Below are 25,641 nucleotides of genomic sequence, written 5' to 3' on the forward strand. Positions count from 1 at the left end.
AGAGAATGAAATTAGGAGCTTAACTGAACTGAACTGAATTTATTGGAGCTGAACTGAACAGGCCCTAAGTATGTTTTTCTAAAACCTGCATAATAGTTGATTAAAAAAAATAATAAAAAATAACTTAAAAAAAAAAAAAAAAAAAAAAAAAAAAAAAAAAAAAAACCTATATTTATAGACGAGAGCATGCAAATTAATAAGGTAGGTGCAAAATCGTTGGACTTGCACAAGACGCTGATTGCCAGGCTTTCTAGTTTAGCCCGTTTTTAGCTCAGCATTGGTGTTTTCATTGAGGTAAATTGTGGGCATTGAACATTGGGTTTGAGTGTGGTACATTATGCAAGTTAGTTATGTGTCCGCCTTAACAAGGTTTGAGATGCATTAGTGCATTACTCCTTCCGTCCCAAGATAATTAACTTATTAGTGCATTACTCCTTCCGTCCTAAGATAATTAACTTATTCCAATGAATAAGTGAGTACTGTAGCTGTAGCAATTAGCCTGGAGTATTCCTTTTCAAAGGCGAATCAGTGTATTCAAACTAATCCAACAGTAACACAAGAATTAAAGTAATAAACAAACAAAATTTGAAAACACCGAATCGTACTACCCCTTTAGTTTTATTGATTCCAAAAATTCAAATCTATACAATACTCTATGACAAACTAAGCAAACCCTATTTTCTCTAATTCAAAAATAAAAAAATAAAAAAACCATCAAAATCTACAAGAACCAAAAGGAGCAAGCGAAGAAGGAGCGGAATCATAGCAAAAGGGGGCGGCAGGATGCTGCCACTTCTTGAAAACAACCGGTTTAGTTTGTTCAGCCCTAGACGACGTCGTTTGGGAAGCGGAAGAATCAATCTCAACGGCTCGATTAATCGACGGTGGGGATGATGCGAGAGGGGACAAAAGGGGAATCGCAACGTTCCAATCAGTGGGGCGGTGAACTTGTATGGAGGCTGGGGCTCGACGTTGTAGACGGCTTGATTGACGTCGGCGGTTGGATGAAGAAGTATCCGCCATTAAATCAGAGATTGCTTTATTATTGGGTTTGTGTTTGTGTTTGTGTTTGTGGAGAATACTGACTTATCACCCACAATGAGAGAGAGAGAAAGGATTATAAATATTGTTCACTATATAGACCCCACTAGCATGTGGTCTACACGTTTCTAGCTCCAACTAATCTACAGTACTCAACCTTTACGGTTTTTTTGTCCTATATTTACGGGTCAGATACTTTGAGAATAAGAGAGAATCATAAGGGATCTTTCATTCTCAAAGTATCTTTAGTGGAGAATTAAAAACTTAACCTCAAGGAGTCAGAGTCAAAAGGTGTAGTCTTTACAACTAGACCAAATTTACCTTGGTTTTCTACTGTTTTATTACACACTCTGTTTTGTAATTACAAGTTTTGCTACACGTAGTTCACAGAGCTTTAGGAAAATTATAGATTGAGACCAAAGGTGAACTTTTATACTTCAAATATAAAGTAGATATGTTTAATGGTTAGTGGATCTCCACCTTACTATTACAAAATAAAAAAATATTACAATAATTATGAGACGAACGCAAAAAGAAAGTATTGTAATTATTACAAAACAGAAGGAGTATAAAATTCATTAGGAAGAGTTGCTCTCCCTTGTCTCTCTCCATTGTTGACTCAGCTTGTGCCTCAAGAAGGGTGTCCCGGCTCATAAGAACTGTAATTCGTTTTTTGATTTGCTTTAGAATCAACTTTACTAAGTTGAAGACTAACATACCCATCGCATCTTCTAGACTTCCAAATTTCCAATACAGCTTTGGAGTTTTTTGAAATTCAGATTAATGACCTGTTCTGGTTTACTGAACTGAACTGAGTTAAACTGATTGAAACTGAACTGAACTGAATTGAATAGAGCTAAAATGAATTGTTTATGAGAAAAGGAAATTAGAAACTGAACTGAAATTAAGCTTAAGAGAACAAGCCCTAACTCAATCAAAAACTCATCCTCTCTATGATATTATCCCCCTCTTTCAGGATTCAAAATTGAGCTTCCCCTTTGATTTCTTTGAAAATTCCAAGGAAACCATCATAAGACCCAGAAAAATAATACACTAAATAATTAACAACCCACACAAATACTGTTGATAGAAATAATATAAGAACGATCAAGGTCTTACAGAACACTGATAATCTTAGAACTCAAACAAAAGAGTCAAGTTTGTAGAATATATAAACTACCAAGGCTGGAAATTCAAACTCGCCAATGACCGAGTGTGTTTACATAATACTCATTTTAATCATCAGAATTCATAGTTTTAATCTAGAACTTTTTAGTTTTATTTATGTAGAACTTTTTAGTTTAATTTTGATGTGAATTAAGCGCTTATAAATGAAATACACTCGGTACATATCTGGAATGAAACAAAAGCCATGAATTTGGTTTGCAACAAAAAATAGAGAGAAAAAAAAAAAAAAAAAAAAAAAAAAACCTATTCAAAGACGTTGAAAGGACTCCAATTTATTAAAGGAGTCATCAAAATATTTGGCTAACCATAAGTCCACTAGTAACCTTTTTGCAACAAACACCACTCATAGGGTATCAGGCAAGCAAACGCCATACTATTTTCCCCATTCAATATTAAACACCAGTTTCAACTATTACAATTGCCATGTGCCAACTGATGTTTTAGAGGGCAGCTAAACTAACCTGGCCACTTAATATACTACCTCTAGTGTGTTTACATGAAACAACTCAGGAATTCATATAGCACATAGGCTGAGCTTGTATATAATAAGAATCTTTGTACTTTCTGTTACTCCCAATATACAAGCCCCCGCGGATCCAATCTTCACGGTGTATCCATGCCTCACGGCTAAAATCAAGAATGGCAAGAATCTGTTGTGCAGAGAAAGTCATTAGGAACCACAGGTACCAGTTAAACTGCTCAAAACTAATGTCCTGAAGGAGTGTAGGGGGTGAATAAACTAAGACAATATTCGGTATCATCAATGAAATTGTTGTGGCAAAACGTCCTAATGGAAAATTGTGATTTCCCTAGGTACACAAAAATTATCAAACTGAAACATGTCATGCAATTAGAACAAAATACTGCCTCTGGATTATATTTTGGCTTACATGCTCGGTTTGGATAGCAAAGAAGGAAAGAAAGGGGAGGGAAAGAGGGGGAAGGGTGATAAGAGAAAGGAAGGGGAAAGGTGAGCTCCATTTTCCCTCCAAAAATATCCGATTCTGGAGGGATAATGCTTAAAGAGAGGGAAAATAGATCCCTCCCTCCCTCTCCTTCCCCCAATCTTAGTGTCCGATTCAGTTTCGGTTTCGGTTTGGTTGAGAACAATTTTTAAAGTTGAGCCATGCTAAATTATTGAGTCCACGAGTCGAAATCTGAATCGGATATTTTTCGAGTCGGTTTTGGATCGGGCCGGGTCGGGTGTGGTTTTGATGCCTCTAGGTGGCACCTCCTACTTCATTCAGCCCCGTATCTGGGGCAGGGCAGCCGGGGCGGCCGCCCGGGGCCCCGGAATGGGAAGCCCAAATCTGTTAAAGCAGAGTCTAGTTTAATTAAAAAAAAAAAAATCAAAGCCCAATTAATGCTTAATACTCCTTCATGTATTCACGCAGTATTACAGAGAAAAGATTTCTCTTCCCCACAATAATTACTCTCCCTAATTACTATAGATATTTCCCAAAACAGTTACACTCCCTATTTAATACTACCTACTATAATTAATCCTTTAATTTGGCTAGGTTCAATAATTCTCAGAAGAAGAAAAAAAATTATAAAGAGGGAAATTAAATAAACGACGATAGTTTTCTATAGATTATAATCATTGGTGGCTATCTAAGGCTTAAAGAGGTGAAGAATGATGAAAAGGGATTGAGTAGATCGAGATCGTTAGCAATGATGATTTCCATTGAAAAGCTTTAATTTATTCATGATGACCTCTTAAAGGTTCCATTTTTTGTGATTTTGTATATTTTTGATGTATTTAATTTTGTTGTACTGTGATTTTTTATAAGCTAGCTTAGGTTTTACCAAGAATTTTTGAGGGTTAAGCTTAGTTGCATGTAGAATGTTTTGAATATTGTCTTAAAATAAAAGCAAAGTTGTCTTGATTAATTTTTTTTTGAAATTATTTTATCTTGATTTAAGTTTTTTTTTTTTTTTGTCTTGATTTAAGTTATGTCTTTTGATGTATATACTACGGGGTACATATGGTGGATATGTTTGAGTTGGAAATATATGAAAAATTCAAGAATTAAGTTACTCAACATTATGTCTCCAGTCTGCTTTAAGTCTTGTAAAAATATTCATATTTTTTTGGTTTTTGCATACCCTTAAAATTTAAAAAAATATCACTTTTTAAATAGGGCCCCAAATCGTAAGTTCGCCCATAGGCCACTAAAATCTCAGAAACGGGGCTGACTTCATTGCATATTTCCCCTTATGTACTACATTTGATAATTACTAACATACTAAACTACCCATAATAACACTCCCCTAATTCGGTTCATTAATATATTTCCATTGAGGAACATGCTTTAACCTCGATAATTAATCATGGTATGGGAGCAAACTAGGAGCGAAGCCATAAGGGTTTATTGTGATTGTAAGCGCCAGTTGGCTTACTATAATGATAATGTTCCTCTTTTACTATTAAAAATAAAATAAAATAAAAAAAAAAATAAAAAAAAACCGAAAGAAAGAAAGAAAAATTGTACAAGCCTTTACTTACCACTCCACCTTTCCATGAAACATAGATTGGGTTATTTCTTGACTGCAAAACCTACAAATATATTTGTTTAATTGACTTCATCAATGACATTCATACAGAGGATTAGAGTAGCCTTGGTAAATCCAGAGTAAATAATTATGAACAAAGGAGAAGTGAATGTATGCACAAACCTCAACTGTGTCAATTGCTTCATTTGGAGGGATTGCATGCAAGACCCTGCAAGTAACAAAGGAAGTATGTCAAAAAAAGGAACATGTACTTTAGAAAGAATCTAGTCATGCAGTATAAAATTCTGTTTTGAATAGTGCTAAACCAATAAGCTGCAGACTGAGTGGCAGAACAGGGATTTCCAATAGGGTTGCAAATTAAGATCATGTTACAATTTCTATACTATTTAAGTCTACCTATTTTTTTTCTTTTTACTTCTCTATCCAATTGTGGGAATACAAATAGTAAAAATAAAAATAAACAAACCCCTTATCCCATTTTCCTGAATTTAGTCCTTTTAAAAACACAGCAACACAGTTTGCTCACCAACAGTTCATGGTCTCCCTCCAAGCAAGAGACTTATCTCCTCCAATGAGAAAAGAGAGAATCATCATATAAGAGAAAACTAAGATGATCTTTGACTTAAAAAGGACAGCATGAGAAAACAGAATCATATTCCCAACAAAATAATATGGAATGGATATGGGACCAAACCTTGCTAAATTTGTATAATTTGAAACTAAAATGGAATTTACTAAGTTAGGGCTTGAATCTAGGGTGGGAATGGATTTAGAATCTTAGGGTGTGAAGCGGTATGAGATTGTAGGGGACTTGAATGGGAATTAAATACTACTGATATGGGGTGTCATGACAAAAAAATTGCCCAACCAAACATTGGAAATTTTGGAATGGATTCTACTCCATTCAAATATATACCAGAAGGCCCAACCAAACACCCTTAATTGTTGTTTCTATGTTCCTCATTTCTAAAGTGCTAAGTCTTCACTAATTAGCTTCCATTTACCAGAACCATTTGCTAATACACATTTCATGTCATCATGTGTAGGTAGGGGTGTGCAAGTATCCCGGTACGCAGTTCTTGAATCGGAACCGATTAAACCTAGCAGGTCCAGTTCCAGACTTGGACCCAGTCCAACTGGTCTAGTCCAGTTCCAAAATTTAGGACCCCGTTTGAACCGGTTCCAATTCCAAATCTGAAATTGTGGAGCCTAAATTTGGCTGCTACTTTTTAGTAGAGTACAGATTTCATAAGGCCCAAAATGTCAAAAATCCTAATGTTTCTTGTCTTACTCCTTTAGCCTCACCATCACTCTCTCTCTCTCTCTCTCTCTCTCTCTCTCTCTCTCTCTCTCTCTCTCTAAACCCTCAAAATCTCAAACCATCATTATCTCAAGCTTCACCCTCAAATCGTCACTCTCTCTTCACCTAACCCCCTAACTCTTTTTAACCCAACCAACTTAAGCACCAATAAGACCACCAAATACACCACACCACCACCACTTCATCATCGCCGAAATTGTCCCACTCACTGTCAGACCCACCCCGACCACCGCCAGAACCACCCCATCCAACAGCACCCTTCACCACACCCCTCCTAACCAGCAATCAATCAATCAATCAATCAATCAATCAAAGCCTTAATCCCAAAAGTGGGGTCGGCTAACATGAACCAAATTTGATTATTCCGTGTAGTCATCAACATAAATCTTTCTCCTCCATCCCTTACGATCCAAAACTTCATCCTCACGTAAATCCATGCACTTCATATCCTTCCTCACTCCTTCCAACCAAGTCATCTTTGGTCTCCCTCTTCCTCGTTTAATCCCTCCATGGTCCCACTCTTCCACTCTTCGCACCGGTGCACCCTCGGGTCTCCGTCTTACATGTCCAAACCAACGCAGACGATTTTCCCTTAATTTATCTACAATGCCCGCCACACCTACTTTCTTGCGAATAACCTCATTTCTGATTCTATCTCTTAAAGTGTTTCCACACATCCACCTTAACATGCGCATTTCCGTAACCTCCATCTTTTTAATATGCTCTTTCTTAGAAGCCCAACATTCTGTACCATAGAGCAACACTGGTCTTATGGCAGTCCTGTAGAATTTTCCCTTCAACTTTAAGGGAATGCTGCGGTCGCATAACACTCCCGTGGCCGCTCTCCATTTAAGCCACCCTGACTTAATCCTGTGGGTCACGTCTTGATCAATGTCACCATTCTTCTGGATGATCGACCCTAGGTACTTAAAACATTCACTCATGGTCAAATCCTTTCCATCCAAACTCACCACTTCATTGCTTGTCCCCCTCTGAGTGCCAAAACGACATACCAAATATTCAGTCTTACTCCGACTTAGCTTAAACCCTCTAGATTCCAACCTTTGCCTCCATTGCTCCAACTTGACATTAACCCCATCCTTAGTCTCATCCACCAAAACGATATCATCTGCGAACAACATACACCATGGAACCTCATCTTGAATTGGTCTAGTTACTTCATCTAGAACCGTTGCAAAAAGAAAAGGGCTTAATGCAGACCCTTGATGCAATCCGATTGTAATAGGGAAATCTTTTGTCAACCCTCCGCATGTCCTCACATTTGTTGACACATCCCGATACATATCCTTAACTAGGTCTACATACCTTCGTGGGATACCTTTCTTCAACATTGCCCACCAAAGTATCTCTCTTGGCACCTTGTCATATGCCTTCTCTAAATCAATAAAGACCATATGAAGATCTTTCTTCTTTACCCTATAAAACTCCATCATTTGTCTTATCAAATGGATTGCCTCCATAGTAGATCTCCCAGGCATAAAACCAAATTGGTTATCTGAAATGCTTGTGCATGCCCTCAACCTTTGTTCAATCACCCTTTCCCACAACTTCATAGTATGGCTCATAAGCTTAATTCCTCGATAGTTAGAACAATCTTGAGCGTCTCCTTTGTTTTTATAAACCGGGACCAAGGTGCTCTTCCTCCAATCTTGTGGGATCCTTGTAGCCGTCCATATCTTGTTGAAAAGGTTTGTTAACCAATCAATACCAATCTTACCCAAACACCTCCACACCTCTATCGGTACCCCATCAGGGCCAACCGCCTTCTTAGGTTTCATCTTCCTCAGTGCAATCTCCACCTCTACTCTCCTAATCCTTCGCACATACTCCATGTTGATTTCTTCATCACTCATAGAGGTATCTCCTATCACAACTCCATTACTTCCATTAAATAATTCATCGAAGTACCCCTTCCACCTGTCCTTGATGCCCTCCTCTTGCACTAGGACCATTTGGTTCTTATCTTTGACACACTTCACCATGCCAATATCCTTCCTTGCCTCTTGTCTTCTCTTTGCCATCTTATAAATGATCCTTTCTCCCTCCTTGGAATCAAGCTTTTCATAAACCTCCTGATATGCCTTTTCTTTTGCTTGGCGAACAGCTGCCTTTGCCTTACTCTTAGCCTCCTTATACGCTGCAAAGGTTTCATCACTCCTACATTTTCCTAAGGCTTGATAGCATTCCCTTTTTTGCTTAATTACTGCTTTCACCTCTTCATTCCACCACGAAGTATCTCTCTGTACCGAAGTTCTTCCCCTTACTTCCCCTAAGACCTCTTTGGCCACTCTTAGGAAACAGTTCTTCATTCGTAACCAAGTCATGTCCGGATCCACCTCTCCATCCCAATCCGCTTCTTCAATTACCTTTTCTGTAAAAACCTTAGCTTTTGCATCCCTTAGGGTCCACCATCTTATCCTTGGTTCTTCTTGTCTAACTTTTTTCTTCGCCTTCTCTTTCAGACGAATAGTCATTACCAATAGCCGGTGTTGGGTGACCACACTCTCCCCTGGGATAACCTTACAGTTTATGCAACTTCTAAAATACCCCAACCACCACCCAACCTCTAAAGACTAAAACCAGCCACCTTCTCCGAAAGCCTACCCCCACCCACCGAAACCGCCCTCCCACCACCACCAACCCACCAGAAACCACCCTCCCACCACCACCAACCCACCAGGAAACCACCACAAGGTCCACAACCACCTAAAAAAACTAATCTCGCTGAAAACCAACCCATGAACACCAAAAACAACTCTAATTATTTGAAAATCACAACACTTACCCTAAAACCAACCCCAAACATCAAGAAATTCCACAAAAAAAGTACAACTAAAAGAGAAGTTAGGAACTTAGGATACAGAGGAAAGAGAGAAGGGTGTTGGCGTCAGCAGGGGGTAGGGGGTAGGGCGGTGTCGTCTTTGTCGTCCACAGAATGGGGGAGGAGCACCGGCAGCATAGGGGAGTGAAATGGCAGTAGAGGGGTGGTGGTGGTTGTTGTAGATGAAACGATGGAAGGGAAGGGTGGTAGTAGTACTTGTATGTTTCCCTTTTTTTAAAAAAAAACAAACTACTTAAGAGAAATGGGGGTTTTGCTTTCCTTCTCCCTCTTTTTCTTTCTTTATGTCATTCACTTTCCCCTTTGAGAACCAAACGGCCCATAGGGGTAATGAGCTCCCTAAACCATCCACGATCCCCCTTCCCTTCACAAAATCTAAACAACCACACAAAACATGAGTTTTTGTGTAGTAGATAGGGCGTCCTAAAAGTCCTAATCAACCAAATATCTAACGCAGGGTAAAGTCCTCACCATCTGCTCATTTTAAAATAAATAAAATTAAAAAAAAAAAAAAAAAAAGCCACGTTAGAACACGACACTGGCATGATTTTCCAGTCAAACTTACACTTTAGGAATTATGACAAGTGCTTTTCCATTTAACAAGGATGTGACATTAGAAAAGAGCTTCTAAAACCGTAACAGCTGGCATGTAGCGTTCAGAATATGGCAGGAATCGAGTTCTTTTTTTTACATAAGCAACTGAGTCATTTAAGTAACAGTTAAATACCAAAGTATGTTTTATGTCATAGCGAAGTATACTGTTAAAAACATTATTGAGCAATGTTATTAGAAAGGGGTCCCAAAAGGGTTTTTTATCAACAGTTTTTGCTGACAAGTTGCCCCCAAGCCAGTTCTTAAAAGCTGCTGGTGAGAAAAATCAGACTGATCAGTCCATACGTCAAACCATAAAGGAAAATTTACCTGTCTTCTACAGCAGCAACGAGACCATTAGTCATAGATGCACCACCACCCTAAAAGAAACAGCACTTTAGCTCCTCAAAGCATCAAAATGTATTTAGAAAGATACTACTACGGCAAAATTGGCCGCAACAACATTAACTGTTAACAAGTTGCACTCAACGGCACTAACTTTGACTAGTAGCTCAAACAACACGACCTATAACATAAGGTGCACGAAATATCATTACTGAGTTTTGCCACCTTAGATTCTCCCGAAAACTACCCATACGTAATATTTTATTATTTTTCTTTTTTTAATTAATTTTTAAATGCAATTTAGTTGGGCTTTTTTTTTTTTTTTATATATGAAAAAAACATGTAATTAGTATGGTTCTTGAAGGTGACATGCCACCAGCACCATTCACCATAACCACCACCAGTACCATCCCCCACCGCCACCTCTAAACCAAACTGACCCCACACGGCCACACCCACAACCACTAACCACAACCCACCACCCCCTCTCACCTGACCGCACCCCAACTGACCGAAATCCCACAACCACCTTGAAACCCACCGCGTCGATCGGAACCCCACCTCACCCAACTATAAAACCAGATTGTAAAAGGGTAATTGAAGCTGAAGCGAATAGGTGCCTGAAAGGATCTCCAAAGTAATCGAAAATCAGAAAAAATGGAGATATTTGGTATGGACTTTGGCCGTGTAATTAGATTGCTTCACCATAGCCAAATTCCAGAAATAGATTGCTTGCTTCAGGGTGGGTGTTGAACGGCGAGAAAGGGGTGGGGAAAGGGTTGCGGACCGGTGGGGTGCGATGAGGCTACTCCTGCAAGGAAGGGGGTAAGTAGGGGCGAACCCTTGCCTAGGGTGGTCGCCGTTTAGGCAAGGATGGCAACAGGGGCGGGGGAATGGTTATCATTCAAGGGAGCAGCAGGTTTGGGTTTTTTTTTTTTTTTTTTAATTTTTTGTTTTTGTTTTTTTAATAATTTAAAAATATTGGGCTAATTAGACAGTGAACATCACCTTAAAAAAAATACAATGTACAAGTAATTAGTATGGTTCTTGATGCCTAACTAAATTGCATTTCAAAATATATTTTAAAGCCTAACTAAATTGCATTTAAAAATTAATTAACAAAAAAAAAATAATAAGTATGGCGGTTTCCGAGAGAATCTCAGGTGGCAAAATTTATTCATGATGTTTAGTGCACCTTATGTTATAGGTCGTGCTGTTTGAGCTACTAGTCAAAGTTCGTGCTACTGAATGCAACTTGTTAATAGTTCATGCTGTTGAGGCCAATTTTGCCTACTACTTATTGCTTATTTCCGGGGAGCTCACCAGTTGTATGCTACAGAACAATTTTCTCTGAAGGTCTATTCGCCCTGCCAGACATCAAAGCTTTTAATAAAATATCATATCATAGTGAAAAACATGAACATTCACTCATGGAATCTTTTAGCTTTACCGGTTGAGAGTATGCTTTTTGTGATGGCTTCAGCAAGGCCAAGGTTTTCTTCTTTCTTATGCTTGTTAGTAAAAACAGTATAACCCTCCCACATAGAAAATCCTGCATTGAAGCCAGGATACAAGTCTGACCCATCTGGTCTCCTTGGGTACTCCACATTTGAAGCATCTTCCAACATATCCTCATAATCATGGAACCTGGCAAAGTAGAATCTATACATGTTACAACAATGAGTACATGTGAGGACAGAACTTTATCATTTAGGTTTAAAGATTAACAAGCTCCTTGTAGTCATATATAATGCTCAAAGGAGATGCCCTCACCACGTGCGAGGCGGTGGAAGATATACTTCTGGGACCAAAAGCTTGGGATAGAACAAGCCCATAGGAGGTACCTAATTCAAGAAAGTGAAAAAGGTTAAGAACACTGTACATGTTTTAATTGAAAAGTTGAAATTTAGAGACTAGGACTCTTTTGGGGGGAGGGGAGGGGTAGGGGGAGAGGGGAACAACAAATTCCACAGAGGTATTTTGAAGGTGATTAAATGCTATGCAAAGCAGTCTATTGAAACCAATAATGTTAAAGGTCAAAATAAACACTAACAATCATAACAGATGTTCTAGTAGACTAGTAGTCATTTAGCTACAGTTTTAATACAAGAGTGAAGATAAGATTAAAATATTCAGATATGTGAAAGATATTCTAAGATGGTTAGATGAACTAACCAACGAGAAATATAGAGGCTCCAGAAATCAAGAGTGGTGAATGTCTGGATAAAACGTTATAGCAAAAAAGCTATAAACGAATATATAGCACATATTAACACGCACATATATGTGTTATTTATTTAATGGAAATATTCCAATACTACTTATTACTACCTGTAAAAGCTAGAGGTAGTATAAATAAATAAATAAAAAAGAACACACCTAGAGGCCAAGAGCATTAAGATAAAACACTATCATCAATATCATGAGGCTTTCCTTCAAATTTCATAAAAACTCAAAATCATTACCTACAGTTAATATCACCTGTCAAACAAGGTTATAAAGGCATTGATACACCGGTAGTTTGGTACAATGCATGTCTAGTAGTTTAATGGCTACCACAAAACAAAGACTTGACATAGTTTTAGTCAATTACCACTTTCAAAAAAAAAGGATACTCATTATGGGACTAACATCATATTCATTTGTACCTCTATACAGCTCTCTTATCCTCTCATTGGCTTATTGAGTAAACCGCCAAAAACCCTCAACACATCCTAGATTTTTACAAATGGATATAGAGGAAAGGTGAGGAGAGTTGAAAACATACTTCTTATCTTTCTTTCTTGCAACTTACCTTCTTTACTAAGCAACTAAAGTGTACTACCAACAACTAACAAATAAATTCATTACCATTACACAGATTAGGGATGTAAGGGATTGAATTTGAACTCAACCTCAACCATTTTATGAAATTTGATGAACTTTTGACAAGGTAATAGCATTAGTCTTTGGTAAAGTCAATTAATTAGTTAATTGATCTTTTCAAAGCTCCCAAGTGATAAAAATGACTATGATGATATTATCTCCTTGGTTTGTCATTAAAATTGTACACTTCCTCCGTTATTTAATTATTTATTTATAAATGCAACGAAGTTGCAAATTAATTGCAACCTTAGTGGCTCTCTCTTTTCTACACGAGCTGCAAAAATATGCATTCCCCCACAGGTAGCAATCATAAAAAATGACTGAAAATATTATCTCCTCAGCTTGTCACTTAAATTGTACAATAAGTTACTTCCTCTGTTATTTATTTTTTTATAAATGCAATGAAGTCGCAAATTACTTGCAACATTAGTAAATGTGGCTATGAGCTCTCTCTTTTCTACACGGACTCTAAAAATATGCATTCCTGCCCATGAAGCAATAACAAGAAAATAAAAATTGCAGAATACGGAAAGATTATTATGGACTTATAGTAAAAGAAGTAGTCACAATGACTTTTCATCAAGAATCCCAAACTAAAAGGGAAACAGTGGAGACTTGAAACACAGGTTATCTATTAGGATGCAATACAGCTATCATTAGAGAAACTTACATTAAGAGCTGTTAGCCTTGTTTTATGAGCTCCAACTGAAGTGCCATCCTCATACGAGTGAACTACCACAACAGCATCAGTGTCACCCTCCTGTATACGTAATTTAATTTAATTTGATGAGCCTGTCATGTTCACTCCAAGAATACAAATCTAAAGATGTTCATTACTTTGAATTCTATAAGCCCAGAACGTAAATGCAGGCTCCCCAGAATGTACAGGACACAAGAGTTGTACATAGAGAAGGGGATACCCATCTATACCAATCAAGAGCTACAGCAAATAGAATCCAAAGTATAGGGAAAATCAACAAGCTAAATGAATTTCTAGAACACTAGCTACTACACTAGTTGCATCATCATGAGAAACACCCACCTAAGAAGGCTAATGATTCATCCAAATCACCTCACCCACTATTAGCTGAATTAAGAAGAATCTAACATTTAAGTTATTATTTCAAAGCAACATTTTAAATAAAGAAGTAGCATGCACTAAAATAAATGTTCTAGTTTATTTTACACAACTTCTTATCTTCTTATGTACCAAAGAGAAACTTATAACCAACATACTCAACATACTCTAAATCATATTTATTTAACCAGACAAGCAAGAAAAATCTCATTTTTGAAGAATCACCTTAATCTGACAGTAGGACTCTTTTAGTCGATTAAGCATTAACAGGTCAATAGGTTTTGCCACTGCATCAGTTCGAATTGGTGGCCAAGTTTGGTGATGACGTTGGGTCCACAGCAGGCATCTTGATATATCCTGAACAAATCACAAAATTCTTAGCTGCTTTAATCAACAATACAGATGCACTTGTATAAAGGATTTGCACCACACCTCTCCTCCAAAAGATAACGTAATTCCTGTTGCAGGTAGTGCAACTCCATCCTGGTGATTCATGCCACATGAGTAGTTGATTTGGATCGCAATATAAAGAAATGCATTTCAAAAAATACACCTCCTCTTACAGTAGAATAAGAAATATCATTAGAAATTTGGAATTAATCCATCTTTAAAGCCTCCGATACTTCAGTAAATACAATATCTACAATTAAACTCAAGGCCTTGATGACCTACAATTGGAGCAAGTGATGAAGAGCAATAATTTGAACTAAATCTTTATTCACAAAGTTTCCCGCAACAAATGTTCACTCACATATTGATTAAGCCCAATCATTGCGCTACATTCCTCTACTGACCTAGATGACAGTAAAAAGTTGCATAATGTTTTCACTATAAGAAGCGTCTTGCAATGAGACAATTACCAGTGGTGAGTCTGGTGACAGAGAGAGAGAGAGAGAGAGAGAGAGAGACACAGAGAGAGAGAGAGAGAGCATGAGGCATACCTCAACACAAATGACTGAAGTGACTTGGGCACCAATATTCACAACACATGCCGTTGATAACCCATTCCCAAAGACAGTAGCAAGAGCTTCCTGAAGAATCGTTACATAAATGCTTACTATTTGCCAATCACCAATAATTTATTAATCAGACAAAACCAACAATTGACATCAGAATTAAGATATAAGTAAAATGGATCATGATATATTTCCACATACAAGCAAAAAGCCACAGGTATGTGTTAAAAAAGGACCATGTATGAGCACAAAGAAAAGCAGGGGAAAATTTGTTCACTGCAAAAAAATATTATACAGACAATTAGAAAGGTTAAAAAAAATAAAAATAAAAACAAGATAAATAGAGGATAAAGGTTAGGGGACTTCTTGACAGCAAGTAAATATTAGGAGCGACCTCAAAATATAGTTGTTTGGTTAAGTAGCACCTATATCTTCAAGTACAAACTGACAGCAATACCAAAATGTATTCAAAAATCGCTTCTAAATTCAGTACAACATACAGGATGTCTTCAGAAGTTTTAACAATATCATTTTTAAGGGTAATGGATATTTGAGTTGATTGTTTGCTTCTATTCCTGGTGTAAAACTACGGCATCATCATTTAGATCCAGCCATATTGTAAAGGATCTTCAATAGAACGAACCAAAATTGTCCAGTTAAATATGGGGTGTTTTATTTTCAAACCACTCCTGTGATTGTGACCAAAACCATATTTTCAAACCATGCTTCCATTACTAATTCAAGTGAAAAAAAACGAAAGTTTTGGTTTTAATCTCACAGTGTTTCGTTTCAAAGATTGTATTTTCATTCATTAAGGGTATTTTAAATTTCCGATACCAAATGGTAGCAAGGCCTCTACTCTCCATTATGCGTGAGCTTACTAAAGCCCTAGACTCTAGCTTAGCTCACAATAAAATAAAAATGTGGTTCAAAAGGACAAAAAAATCCTCATTGGTTCACTACAAATATCTACAAGAATATACCTAGGGCTGAACAAAAATAATGGCATGTGAGCATATGTACAAAGCTTAAGGTTTATACAATGCTAGATTTTTGAAAGAGCTATATTAAGGATCATGCATGGAAGATTTGCAACATCATACAAAATGAAAAACACCAAAGTTCATGCATTTTCTAACCTGGTGAACAACCGCAACACCAAAGCGCAGATCTCCCAATACTATGGACATCAACTCTTTTATTTCTGCTCATGAAAACAATAGCAATGGAGTATATCATAAGGTCCAAGATGCCCTGAAGGTCATCAATGATTCTAGATTTTTGAAAACATGCCTGGAATCTCGTACATATAATGTAGCAGCAAAACTTCTTGATAAAGAGAAGATAAGAATGAGAGTATGAGACCCCAGATATCTTAAGTCTGAGCTTGACATCATAATCGTGTATTTTATGTAATTGATCATCAAAGTAATAAAAATGACAAAATAGTCATCATGGACCTAAAGCAGGATATACATGTGTGAATTGGTGTTAGGCTCACTAAGGTTAACGTGACACTGACCCAGCAAATCAAAGGATTTAACTTCCAGTAAGATAATTTAGTCAATAAATCACAAAGAACAACCACGGCGTTGCAGCAGCTTATATACTCTAAAAGTAAAGCACTAGTTAAGACCACATATCTCAGCCTTAATTTCAGGATATTAATTTAATACCTTCGGAACCTATTGACAAGGACTCATGTATAGCCAGAGATGCAGAAATGGAAATGAAGTGAAAATCCTGCTACATGCATCAGAAACCAATGCAGTCCATCAGGTTTATCATGACAAGTACAAAACAAACGATTTCCCTCTTGTAAACATGTTATTATTTAAAGATCCAGCAATACTAATTTGCTTGTCTCCTTTGTGCTAACAAGGTGGTCAAGGTCAACAAGAGCAGAATAAGAAGATTATGTGGGCTTCTTTTTCTGATTCTGCTTTAAAGTAACTCAAACAAGGTCAACTGAAGAAGAATAAGAATTTTCCAAGAAGATTTTTTTTTTTTTTTTTTTTTTTTTGTTGATATAAGCCAAGGCCACACCAAGCCATGATCTATGCTCTACTCAGACAGAGATACAAGTGTCGAGTATGGGTACATATCCCAAGGATCAGACACATCAAGGTTGGAAATTTCAGACACGGTGGGGGAGGGGGGGGTGTTGGAACTCTCCTAAGATAGGACATGGCATAAATGTAATATACATACAGCCATTTAAGGATGACTTGATTGCTAATTCTTGTTAAGCATGAGCACATATGGCACATAGTCTTTTACTCTACTTTTTCTTCCTTTTATTTCTACATTTTTTTTATAGTTGTGGTTCAAGATGATTTAAGTGGCTGATTCTATAACTTGTTCAAGTGTCAAGTTTCCAACACGGGTATGGAAAATAAAATGAAGAGTTAAATTAAAATAGCCATAATCTATATGACTTTACTATGTGACACAGCACTCTTTGATTTTTTTTTCCAGTCCTGATTTCAGCAGTGAGACCATGCAACATTTAGCATAGCAAGCAAATGCTGATATTTTTAATATGAGGGAGGAGTACTCATTGTTTACAAAGTAAAAGGGCTAGAGCCACATGTTCAAAGAAAACAAAGTAACAGAAAGGCCAAATTGTGACATATTAACTCCCATGAAAAGAACATTGATCGATAAAAGAAAAACAGAAGGAAGTATATAACTTGTACCGCGATTATCAAAAGTTTCTGGCACAACAAGAACAGCAGAATACGTAGTTCTTTGATTTAAGGGAATATGCAGTTTCTCAGTCAAGATCCACTCCCAAATAGTATGAAGGTCTTCTAGTACCTGCAGACAGTGATAAGAACAAACATAATCTGTTGAGTATGGGTACATATCCCAAGGATGAAGTGGAAACAGAAGATTAAAAAAAAAATGCAAACATTGTTTAAGCTTAGAAAAAGAGCCTACCTGCTGTGCAGGATAATATGGAGAAACATTAAAATGACCTCGGCGAATAGGCCTCCTCAAGCAAAACGGCTCACATGGTGAAATTCTTAGTGCTTCTTCACCACATATGAACTCCCTGTATATTCGTTCACTGACAGAAGCAGTCTCCTTATGTTCACTGTTAAGATCTGACAAGTGATCACTGACATCATTGTTTGTTGAAGTTTCTGCATGTATCACTGAAGTGTAAGGCAAGGGGCAAAAAAAAAAAAAGTAGTAAGCAAAGACATCCCACATAATTTTGCATGCTTGAGGAATATATATGATATGCTTTAATGCACAATAAAAGTTCTAGATAGTGATTTGTGATGAGTATGAAGCCGGGGGTGGTTGTAGTTAGGGATGGCAATTCAATCCAAATTTGATCCAAATCCGACCCGATCCAAAAAAAAAAAAAAAACGTCCAATTCAAATCCGAGAAATAAACGAGTCCAAATGTAGAAGTCCGGGACTTGGATTCTGCTAGAGGTCCGACAGACCCAACCCGAGTCTAAGTCAGACCCGATATTTATACCTTTATCGCTTGTGCTACATTTGTTTATTGGGTATAAAGAGCCAAACCCTTTTTAGGGGGGGTTTGGTTTATCAAATTGGAATGAATTGGTATGGAATCTCATACTAGAGAGGAATGGATTCTAAACCCCATACTAGTCAAAGTTATTGGTTTTATTGTTGGAATGGATTCTATTCTTCATTAAAAGAATGGATTGTGAATCTCTAGGGGGAGAAGTGGGTATGGGAGGGAGTTAGAACCCCCTTGGGTATGAGATTCTATTACTAAAAAACACAACCAAACAAAAACTAGATAGAATATATTCTAGCTCCATTCCAACTCATTCCAAATGATCCAACCAAATGACCCCCCTTAGACTAATTCATGCCATTTTATTCTCGTTGGGTGATACTATGACCTTTATCCTCCTTTCATCTATAGTACTACATCTCCTTCTCTCCTTCTCTTTCTCTCTCTAGTAGAATATATCCTAAAACTACCTCTTCTCTAAAACCTCCCCCATTTTTACCCTTATAATTTTTATATGTCATCGGTTAATCTCTCTCCTCTTATATCAACTTAAAGAACCCAAATTTGGTTCTCATGTATAGCTATTCTTATCAATTTGTAGATCTAGCTTTGTTGCTTGTCAATAAGAAAAAATGTTAACGAAACATTTGAACTATGCCTATGAATTTGAAGATGTCGACCTTTTTAGTTACATAAAAATTAAATCAACATTTATCTGTAATAATGTAGAAATTTCGTTTGCAATTATGTACGATGTAGAAATTTCTTTTACAAACGGTTTACGGTTCGCATCTGGTCGGAGTTGGACTTTCAGTATTCAGATTCGGATTTTGTGTTCAATTGTGTAACAGTTGGAGTCGGATCTTACATAATCTAACCCATTGTCATTCCTAGTTGTAATTGTTATTTTTAGAAATTGTAAAGGTTTTTTTCTAAGGCTTAGCTTCTATTCTCTTCACCTTATTTATGCTAAACTAAAATCGTTTGTTATTGAACTAAACAGAAATTAATTTTAGTGGATACTCCCTCCGTATTTAATTACTTGCTCCACTTTCCCTTTGCAGCCATATTTTATTGCTTCCTAAATTTTTTTGCTGAACTAAAATTATGTTTACTAAACTGAACTTATGTTTACCAGAACTTATGTTTACTAAATTATGCGATTTTATTTTGGTAATTATTTTTAAGATACTACCTCCGTTTCTATTTCATGCAACTTTTGCCAAAAACAGATATTACAACTTATGTGTACCCAAAAAAAAAAAAAAACCCCTTATATAGACCGTTACTTCAATCTAGTTAACACATTAATTATATGTTATTAACTTCTTAACCCAACTTAATCAACCCTTAACAAAACACTAACCCATCTTCTCTCTTCCCTCACAACCACATCCACCACCCACAGCACCATATTTTCTCTCTCCTCTCTCTCAAGCAACCTTCGCCACCACTTTTCTCTCTCTTCTCTAACAACCACCACCATAATTTCTCTCTCCTCTCTCTCAAGCAACCTTCGCCACCACTTTTCTCTCTCTTCTCTAACAACCACCACCATAATTTCTCTCTCCTCTCTCTCAAGCCACCCTCACCACCACTCTTTATTCTCTCACAACCACTACACCACCACCATCGTAAGATTTTGTCACTATCACTTCCTCCTCCATAAAAGTCGTCACCACCGCCCCTCCTCATCAAATCGAATCACCAGCTTCTTCTTCTCTCTCTCTCTCTTGCTTCCTAATTTGTTTCTATAATGCCATTAAAGCTTAGTGTCCAGGATTTTATGGTGATGAGGAGGTAATAATTTCCAATTTTAACCTTTTCCATATGTTTAGGGTGGGTGGTGGTGGTTTTGGAGAGAGGATCCCTGGGTGGTTGTGGGTTACGGGGAGAGGGGAGGGTGGGTGGTTGTGATTTTGGGGAAGTGGTTTGGGGCTGGTGGTTTAGGACTAGGGATGGCCGAAAGGGTAGGGGAAGGGGAGGGGGGTCGATTTTCGATGGGGGGATCAGGGAGGGGGCTGATTTCCGGTGGGGGGAAGGGAAAGGGGGTGGTTTCCGGTTCGGGGTGGGGTCAGGCAGCAAGAACGGGAAAAGGGAGGGGGGTTGGCTTCGTAGGTGGGGGAAAGGGAAGGGGATGGGGTCGCGCCGCGCGCTGGGGGAGGGGGTGGCAGTTGAAGAGGGGTGGCGGCAAGGTGGTTGAACGGTGGCTAAACCCAACTAACGGAAACAGTAACGGCATAAGCCATTTGGTAGTGAAATATATATTTTAGGGATTTGGATGGTAGCAAAATAGAAAAATAAAAAAATAAATTAAACGGGTAGCAAATGTGACACACGATTCTTTTGCTGGTAGCAAATGTTAATTTTTCCAATATATTATTGAATATATTTTTTACAAGCATTTAATCATATAAATCTAAGGTCAAATTTATGCATTGCCATGTGTGCTAAGTTTGACTGTGTCAATTATTTAGAAACGGAAAGATTAATAAATTTTGGTTTGTTAAAAATTATTGTCTAGTCGAGAAGACGAGCAATTAAGCTAAGAAAGAAAATCCTAGTTGAGTATTAATCCGAGAAAGATTAATAGTCTCCATATCAAGATTTTCTTCTTGCTTAAGAAAAACACATCAGACAACGAAGCCCAACAACAAAAGAAAGAGGGACAAATGAAAAGAATGATAACATTACCTGATGCAGGAAAAAAATCAAGTTTCTTCTCAAAAACATCCGTCCAAGTGAATTCTGGTTCTTTTTTGCAAGTTGTAAGGTTAGATCCATCAAGGCGTAACATCTGCAAAACAAATATGCACAAAATTTGGAAGGGTAAATATTAAGTAAGGTTTACATGGAACTATTGTAATTATGAGGCGCATGAAACAACTACGTATATCATTTATTAGAAAGAAAAAAAGAAAAAAAACATGATCTCCTTTCCAAATCACCTAACAAAAGAAATCCTTACATCATTTGCGCACTTCATAAACATGTGTGTTAAACATCAAGGGGCCGTTTGGTTTATTTAGGGTAATCGGAATGGAATGAACAAAGGGAAAGAAGAGGAATGGAATGAAAAACTCCCAAATATACTATGTTGTTTGTTTTGAATAAGAAAGGGAAACAAGCCACCATCCTCACCACCACACCACCACCACACAATACATATTTCCTTCACTGTCCGGCCACCACCCAACCACCACACCACTCGCCGCCCCTCGCTGGAGCTCCCCCCCCTCGCCGCCCCTCGCTGGAGCTCCCCCATCCCTCGCCGCCCTCCCCTCCCCCCGAAATACTCTCCCTTCCCTGCAAAAACCCCTAAATCTTATTCTGAATTTGATTCTGGTTTTTGAATTTGTGATTCAACTTCGATTTTTGTCTGATTTAGATTTAGATTTGCTTGTTGAATGAGTTGATTAATCGTCAATAATCGTCCAAGAAGAGTTCTCGTCGTCGGAGAATCGCAGGAACGGTCTTTGACGATGGACAGTCTTTCCAAGAAGAGCTCTCGTCGTCGGTCTTTGGCGATGGACGGTGGAGGTGCGGCGAGGGACGGTGGAGGCGCAGCAAGGGTGGATGGGTGGTGGTAGATTAGGATGGTGGTGGCTGGTCTAGGTATGGTGTTGGTGTGGTGGCTAAGGAAAGGGAATGGAAAAACCTAGGGAGGGTGGGGAATCAAGTTGGAAGGATTTGGGGTAATGGGGAGGGTAAAGGGAATGAAAAAAAGTGTCTAACAAACAACAACAAAGGGAATCGGGGCGCTTGATTCCCATTCTCTTTGATGAATACCCCCAACCAAACGGCCTTTAAATATCTAAAGAATCAAAACATAAAAATTTAAAAAAGTATAAGCTAGCTATGTACATTAAAACACTAACTGTATAACAGGCTCTGCAATTAGTAAAAGTTTACACTTAACACCTCATGTGCCTCATCGACAACAACAAATCATAAAAGCATAGGAATCCTCTGCAAATATAAAATTGATGCTAATAAACATGAAAGAGCAACACACCTTCCTGGAATAGGAATTGGAAACTTCTTCATTCAAAGAAGGGATCTTGAGAAAGGAAGCAATCTGTAAAGAATAGACCAATCAATCAATCAATCAATCAAAGCCTTAATCCCAAAAGTGGGGTCGGCTAACATGAACCAAATTTGATTATTCCGTGTAGTCATCAACATAAATCTTTCTCCTCCATCCCTTACGATCCAAAACTTCATCCTCACGTAAATCCATGCACTTCATATCCTTCCTCACTCCTTCCAACCAAGTCATCTTTGGTCTCCCTCTTCCTCGTTTAATCCCTCCATGGTCCCACTCTTCCACTCTTCGCACCGGTGCACCCTCGGGTCTCCGTCTTACATGTCCAAACCAACGCAGACGATTTTCCCTTAGTTTATCTACAATGCCCGCCACACCTACTTTCTTGCGAATAACCTCATTTCTGATTCTATCTCTTAAAGTGTTTCCACACATCCACCTTAACATGCGCATTTCCGTAACCTCCATCTTTTTAATATGCTCTTTCTTAGAAGCCCAACATTCTGTACCATAGAGCAACACTGGTCGTATGGCAGTCCTGTAGAATTTTCCCTTCAACTTTAAGGGAATGCTGCGGTCGCATAACACTCCCGTGGCCGCTCTCCATTTAAGCCACCCTGACTTAATCCTGTGGGTCACGTCTTGATCAATGTCACCATTCTTCTGGATGATCGACCCTAGGTACTTAAAACATTCACTCATGGTCAAATCCTTTCCATCCAAACTCACCACTTCATTGCGTGTCCCCCTCTGAGTGCCAAAACGACATACCAAATATTCAGTCTTACTCCGACTTAGCTTAAACCCTCTAGATTCCAACCTTTGCCTCCATTGCTCCAACTTGACATTAACCCCATCCTTAGTCTCATCCACCAAAACGATATCATCTGCGAACAGCATACACCATGGAACCTCATCTTGAATTGGTCTAGTTAATTCATCTAGAACCGTTGCAAAAAGAAAAGGGCTTAATGCAGACCCTTGATGCAATCCGATTGTAATAGGGAAATCTTTTGTCAACCCTCCGCATGTCCTCACATTTGTTGACACATCCCGATACATATCCTTAACTAGGTCTACATACCTTCGTAATAAAAGTTTAATAAAACCATGCAGAATGCTCACACTGAGTCACACATCCCTTTTGATAATTATAACCTTACCCTTGAGGTGAGGAAGATAACCGCGAGCACCAAAAGGCAGAAGCGGGGATAGAAAATTTTGTCATAATATTGTCGTCAAATATAGAGGCATAATAATTCATGCTTTATTGAGGTTGTTATCACTCGTTCTGAATCCTAAGCCATAATTTTCATGATTAAGTCTATTTCTATTTCTTTTTCTCAAGGCTAGGAAAACTCAAATTTGAGCACAACAAATCCCTAAAATGATTAATTTTGTAGAAAGAAAGCAAATTCACTCACAGTGTCGTAAGCTCTCTCGCGCTCAACATGTTGTGCCGTAGTAACCTGAGAGTTTAACGCCTGAAAATCAACACCATAAGTCCATAACATACCGACATAGCTCACAAAAATATCTCTACAAAAATGATAGTGCAATTGTGCAAATATGTGGATGTAACAGACCTGATCTACGACATTTTTTCTAGGATGTAAATTAGCACCAGTGGTTCGACGAGCAATGCAATGAGGGATAATTAATGGAGCATCCTGAGTACCAAGGCCTATTTTTACATTGGCAGAACCTAATGAAAAAACAATGTAATTCCTAATTTCAGCAAATTCAGGTGCAAAATCCGAAACAAAAATAAAAAATGTATAAAGTGATGGAGAAATTAGGGTTTTGTAAGAGAAAAAACCTGGGTTTATGATGACTAAATTAGCACCTCGCTCAGCAACGAATTGAGATGGAACAACCGTTTTTAGGTAATCCTGCAAAAAAAGAAATTTAAAATTGGAGGCAATTTGAAATGTTGATGTCGCAGAGAAAGATAGAGAGAAGCAAGGTTTACCATGATGACGGATGCTGGAGAATTTCAGGATTCCAGTGTTGTTTTGATTTAATTAGTAGATGACACGACTGGAACAGCAGTTTCCCGATCAAGGAAACCACCGATGTCCGGGGTAACTCTCAAGTCTCGTTATTACTACGAGTAGAGCATAACCCGTGCTTTAGTGATTAGTACGGGATATGTATCTTGAGCAAACGTTATTATTGCAAATCAAGATCCGTGAAAGTGAGAATAACGTTGCGGTATTGCCTGCTCTATGTACATGAGAAAAATAAGTGAAATTAAAGGAACTTGATAACCATCTAATATCCTAAAAGACTAGAAATGCTTAAGCTGGACCGGTACTAGCACTGTTGACACTTTGAATAATGTCAAATCGTAGCATAACCAAAGCGCTGCATCACCTGAAGTCCATATCGTAAGACAACTGCCTCAACTAGTGCGAGATCCCACATGTCCTTCACCTTTTTATAGCAGCAAGCACAATTTTCGCTTTATAACTATGAGCAACAATCCTCAAGCCAACAGTGCAACATGAGCATCGATGTTAAGTTTGACAACACCATTTGGTGGAACCACCCACCTAGCAAGGGAGTAGTTAACAGCACAAGGAGATGTAAAACGTACACTCATAGATAGAGTATAATTGAAGGCTAAGGGAAGTTATTACCCTTGCTTTAATGATTGGTACGTATTTATATTGTTGTTAAGGGAAAGTTAAAATATACTTCATATATTTGGATGTGAGGAAGTGAGTATGTCAGATGATAGTGGAAATTATGCTGAAAACTTAGACAAGTGATAACATTAAATTAAAAAATATACTACCTCTGTTTTTTTTTTTAGTTGACACGTTTTGATTTTAGCACTATTCACACATTTCCGGTTGATCGTGTTTTGTGATTTATACGTAATGAAAAATATAGTCATGTGCGATCTTGTTAGATTCATCACGAACTATATTTTCAAAATATTAACTTTTTATAATTTTTGGAAATTGATAATTAAAGATATTAACGGTTGAATTTGTGCATTGACAAGCGTGACTAAGGAAACGTATCAACTAAAAAGAAACGGAAGAAGTATATAATAAAAATTGAGAAGATTTGAGGATTAAGGGTTTGGAAAGTTATCATTAAAAGTTAGAAAATTGAATCTACATTATTGTACAAATAGTATCGTAGTAGATTAATCCTTTTCTATGAAAAGGCTACGCACCTTTCTTTTTACTAGCCTTTTGTCTGATATGCTTAAGTTTGAAAAGTATAGGTTTCAAAGCTTGGTAGTTGGTACCCCTCCAATGTCGTCTTTGATGTTCATTTTTTATCCTCTTTTGTATTTTTATACAGTGAAATTA

General features: G+C 37.7%; 1 protein-coding gene across 7 annotated transcripts; it reads right to left on the bottom strand.

Moving 5' to 3' along the window:
• Window positions 1–1,319: 1,319 nt before the first annotated feature.
• Window positions 1,320–24,528, bottom strand: LOC145582875 (actin-related protein 9-like). 7 transcript variants are annotated; one of them, XM_081639914.1, is made up of 20 exons: window positions 24,285–24,527; window positions 24,132–24,204; window positions 23,899–24,017; window positions 23,737–23,796; window positions 22,283–22,345; window positions 20,962–21,064; window positions 17,706–17,923; window positions 17,462–17,582; window positions 15,902–15,966; window positions 14,748–14,837; window positions 14,239–14,289; window positions 14,032–14,163; window positions 13,399–13,488; window positions 11,637–11,707; window positions 11,314–11,510; window positions 11,187–11,230; window positions 9,849–9,898; window positions 4,909–4,954; window positions 4,739–4,789; window positions 1,320–1,829 (listed from the first exon to the last, which is right to left on the bottom strand). In XM_081639914.1, the coding sequence occupies exons 1-20, from the start codon at window positions 24,285–24,287 to the stop codon at window positions 1,773–1,775; spliced, it is 1,704 nt and encodes a 567-aa protein (XP_081496040.1). In that variant the 5' UTR covers window positions 24,288–24,527; the 3' UTR covers window positions 1,320–1,772. The 7 variants fall into 7 exon arrangements, with proteins under 7 accessions (XP_081496040.1, XP_081496041.1, XP_081496042.1 ...); XM_081639915.1 differs by having other exon boundaries at window positions 1,320–1,834; window positions 24,285–24,525; XM_081639916.1 differs by having other exon boundaries at window positions 1,320–1,842; window positions 24,285–24,524.
• Window positions 24,529–25,641: the final 1,113 nt, after the last annotated feature.

This window comes from Chenopodium album, chromosome 15 (assembly GCF_948465745.1).
Source record: "Chenopodium album chromosome 15, dcCheAlbu1.1, whole genome shotgun sequence".
Lineage (NCBI taxonomy): Eukaryota > Viridiplantae > Streptophyta > Magnoliopsida > Caryophyllales > Amaranthaceae > Chenopodium > Chenopodium album.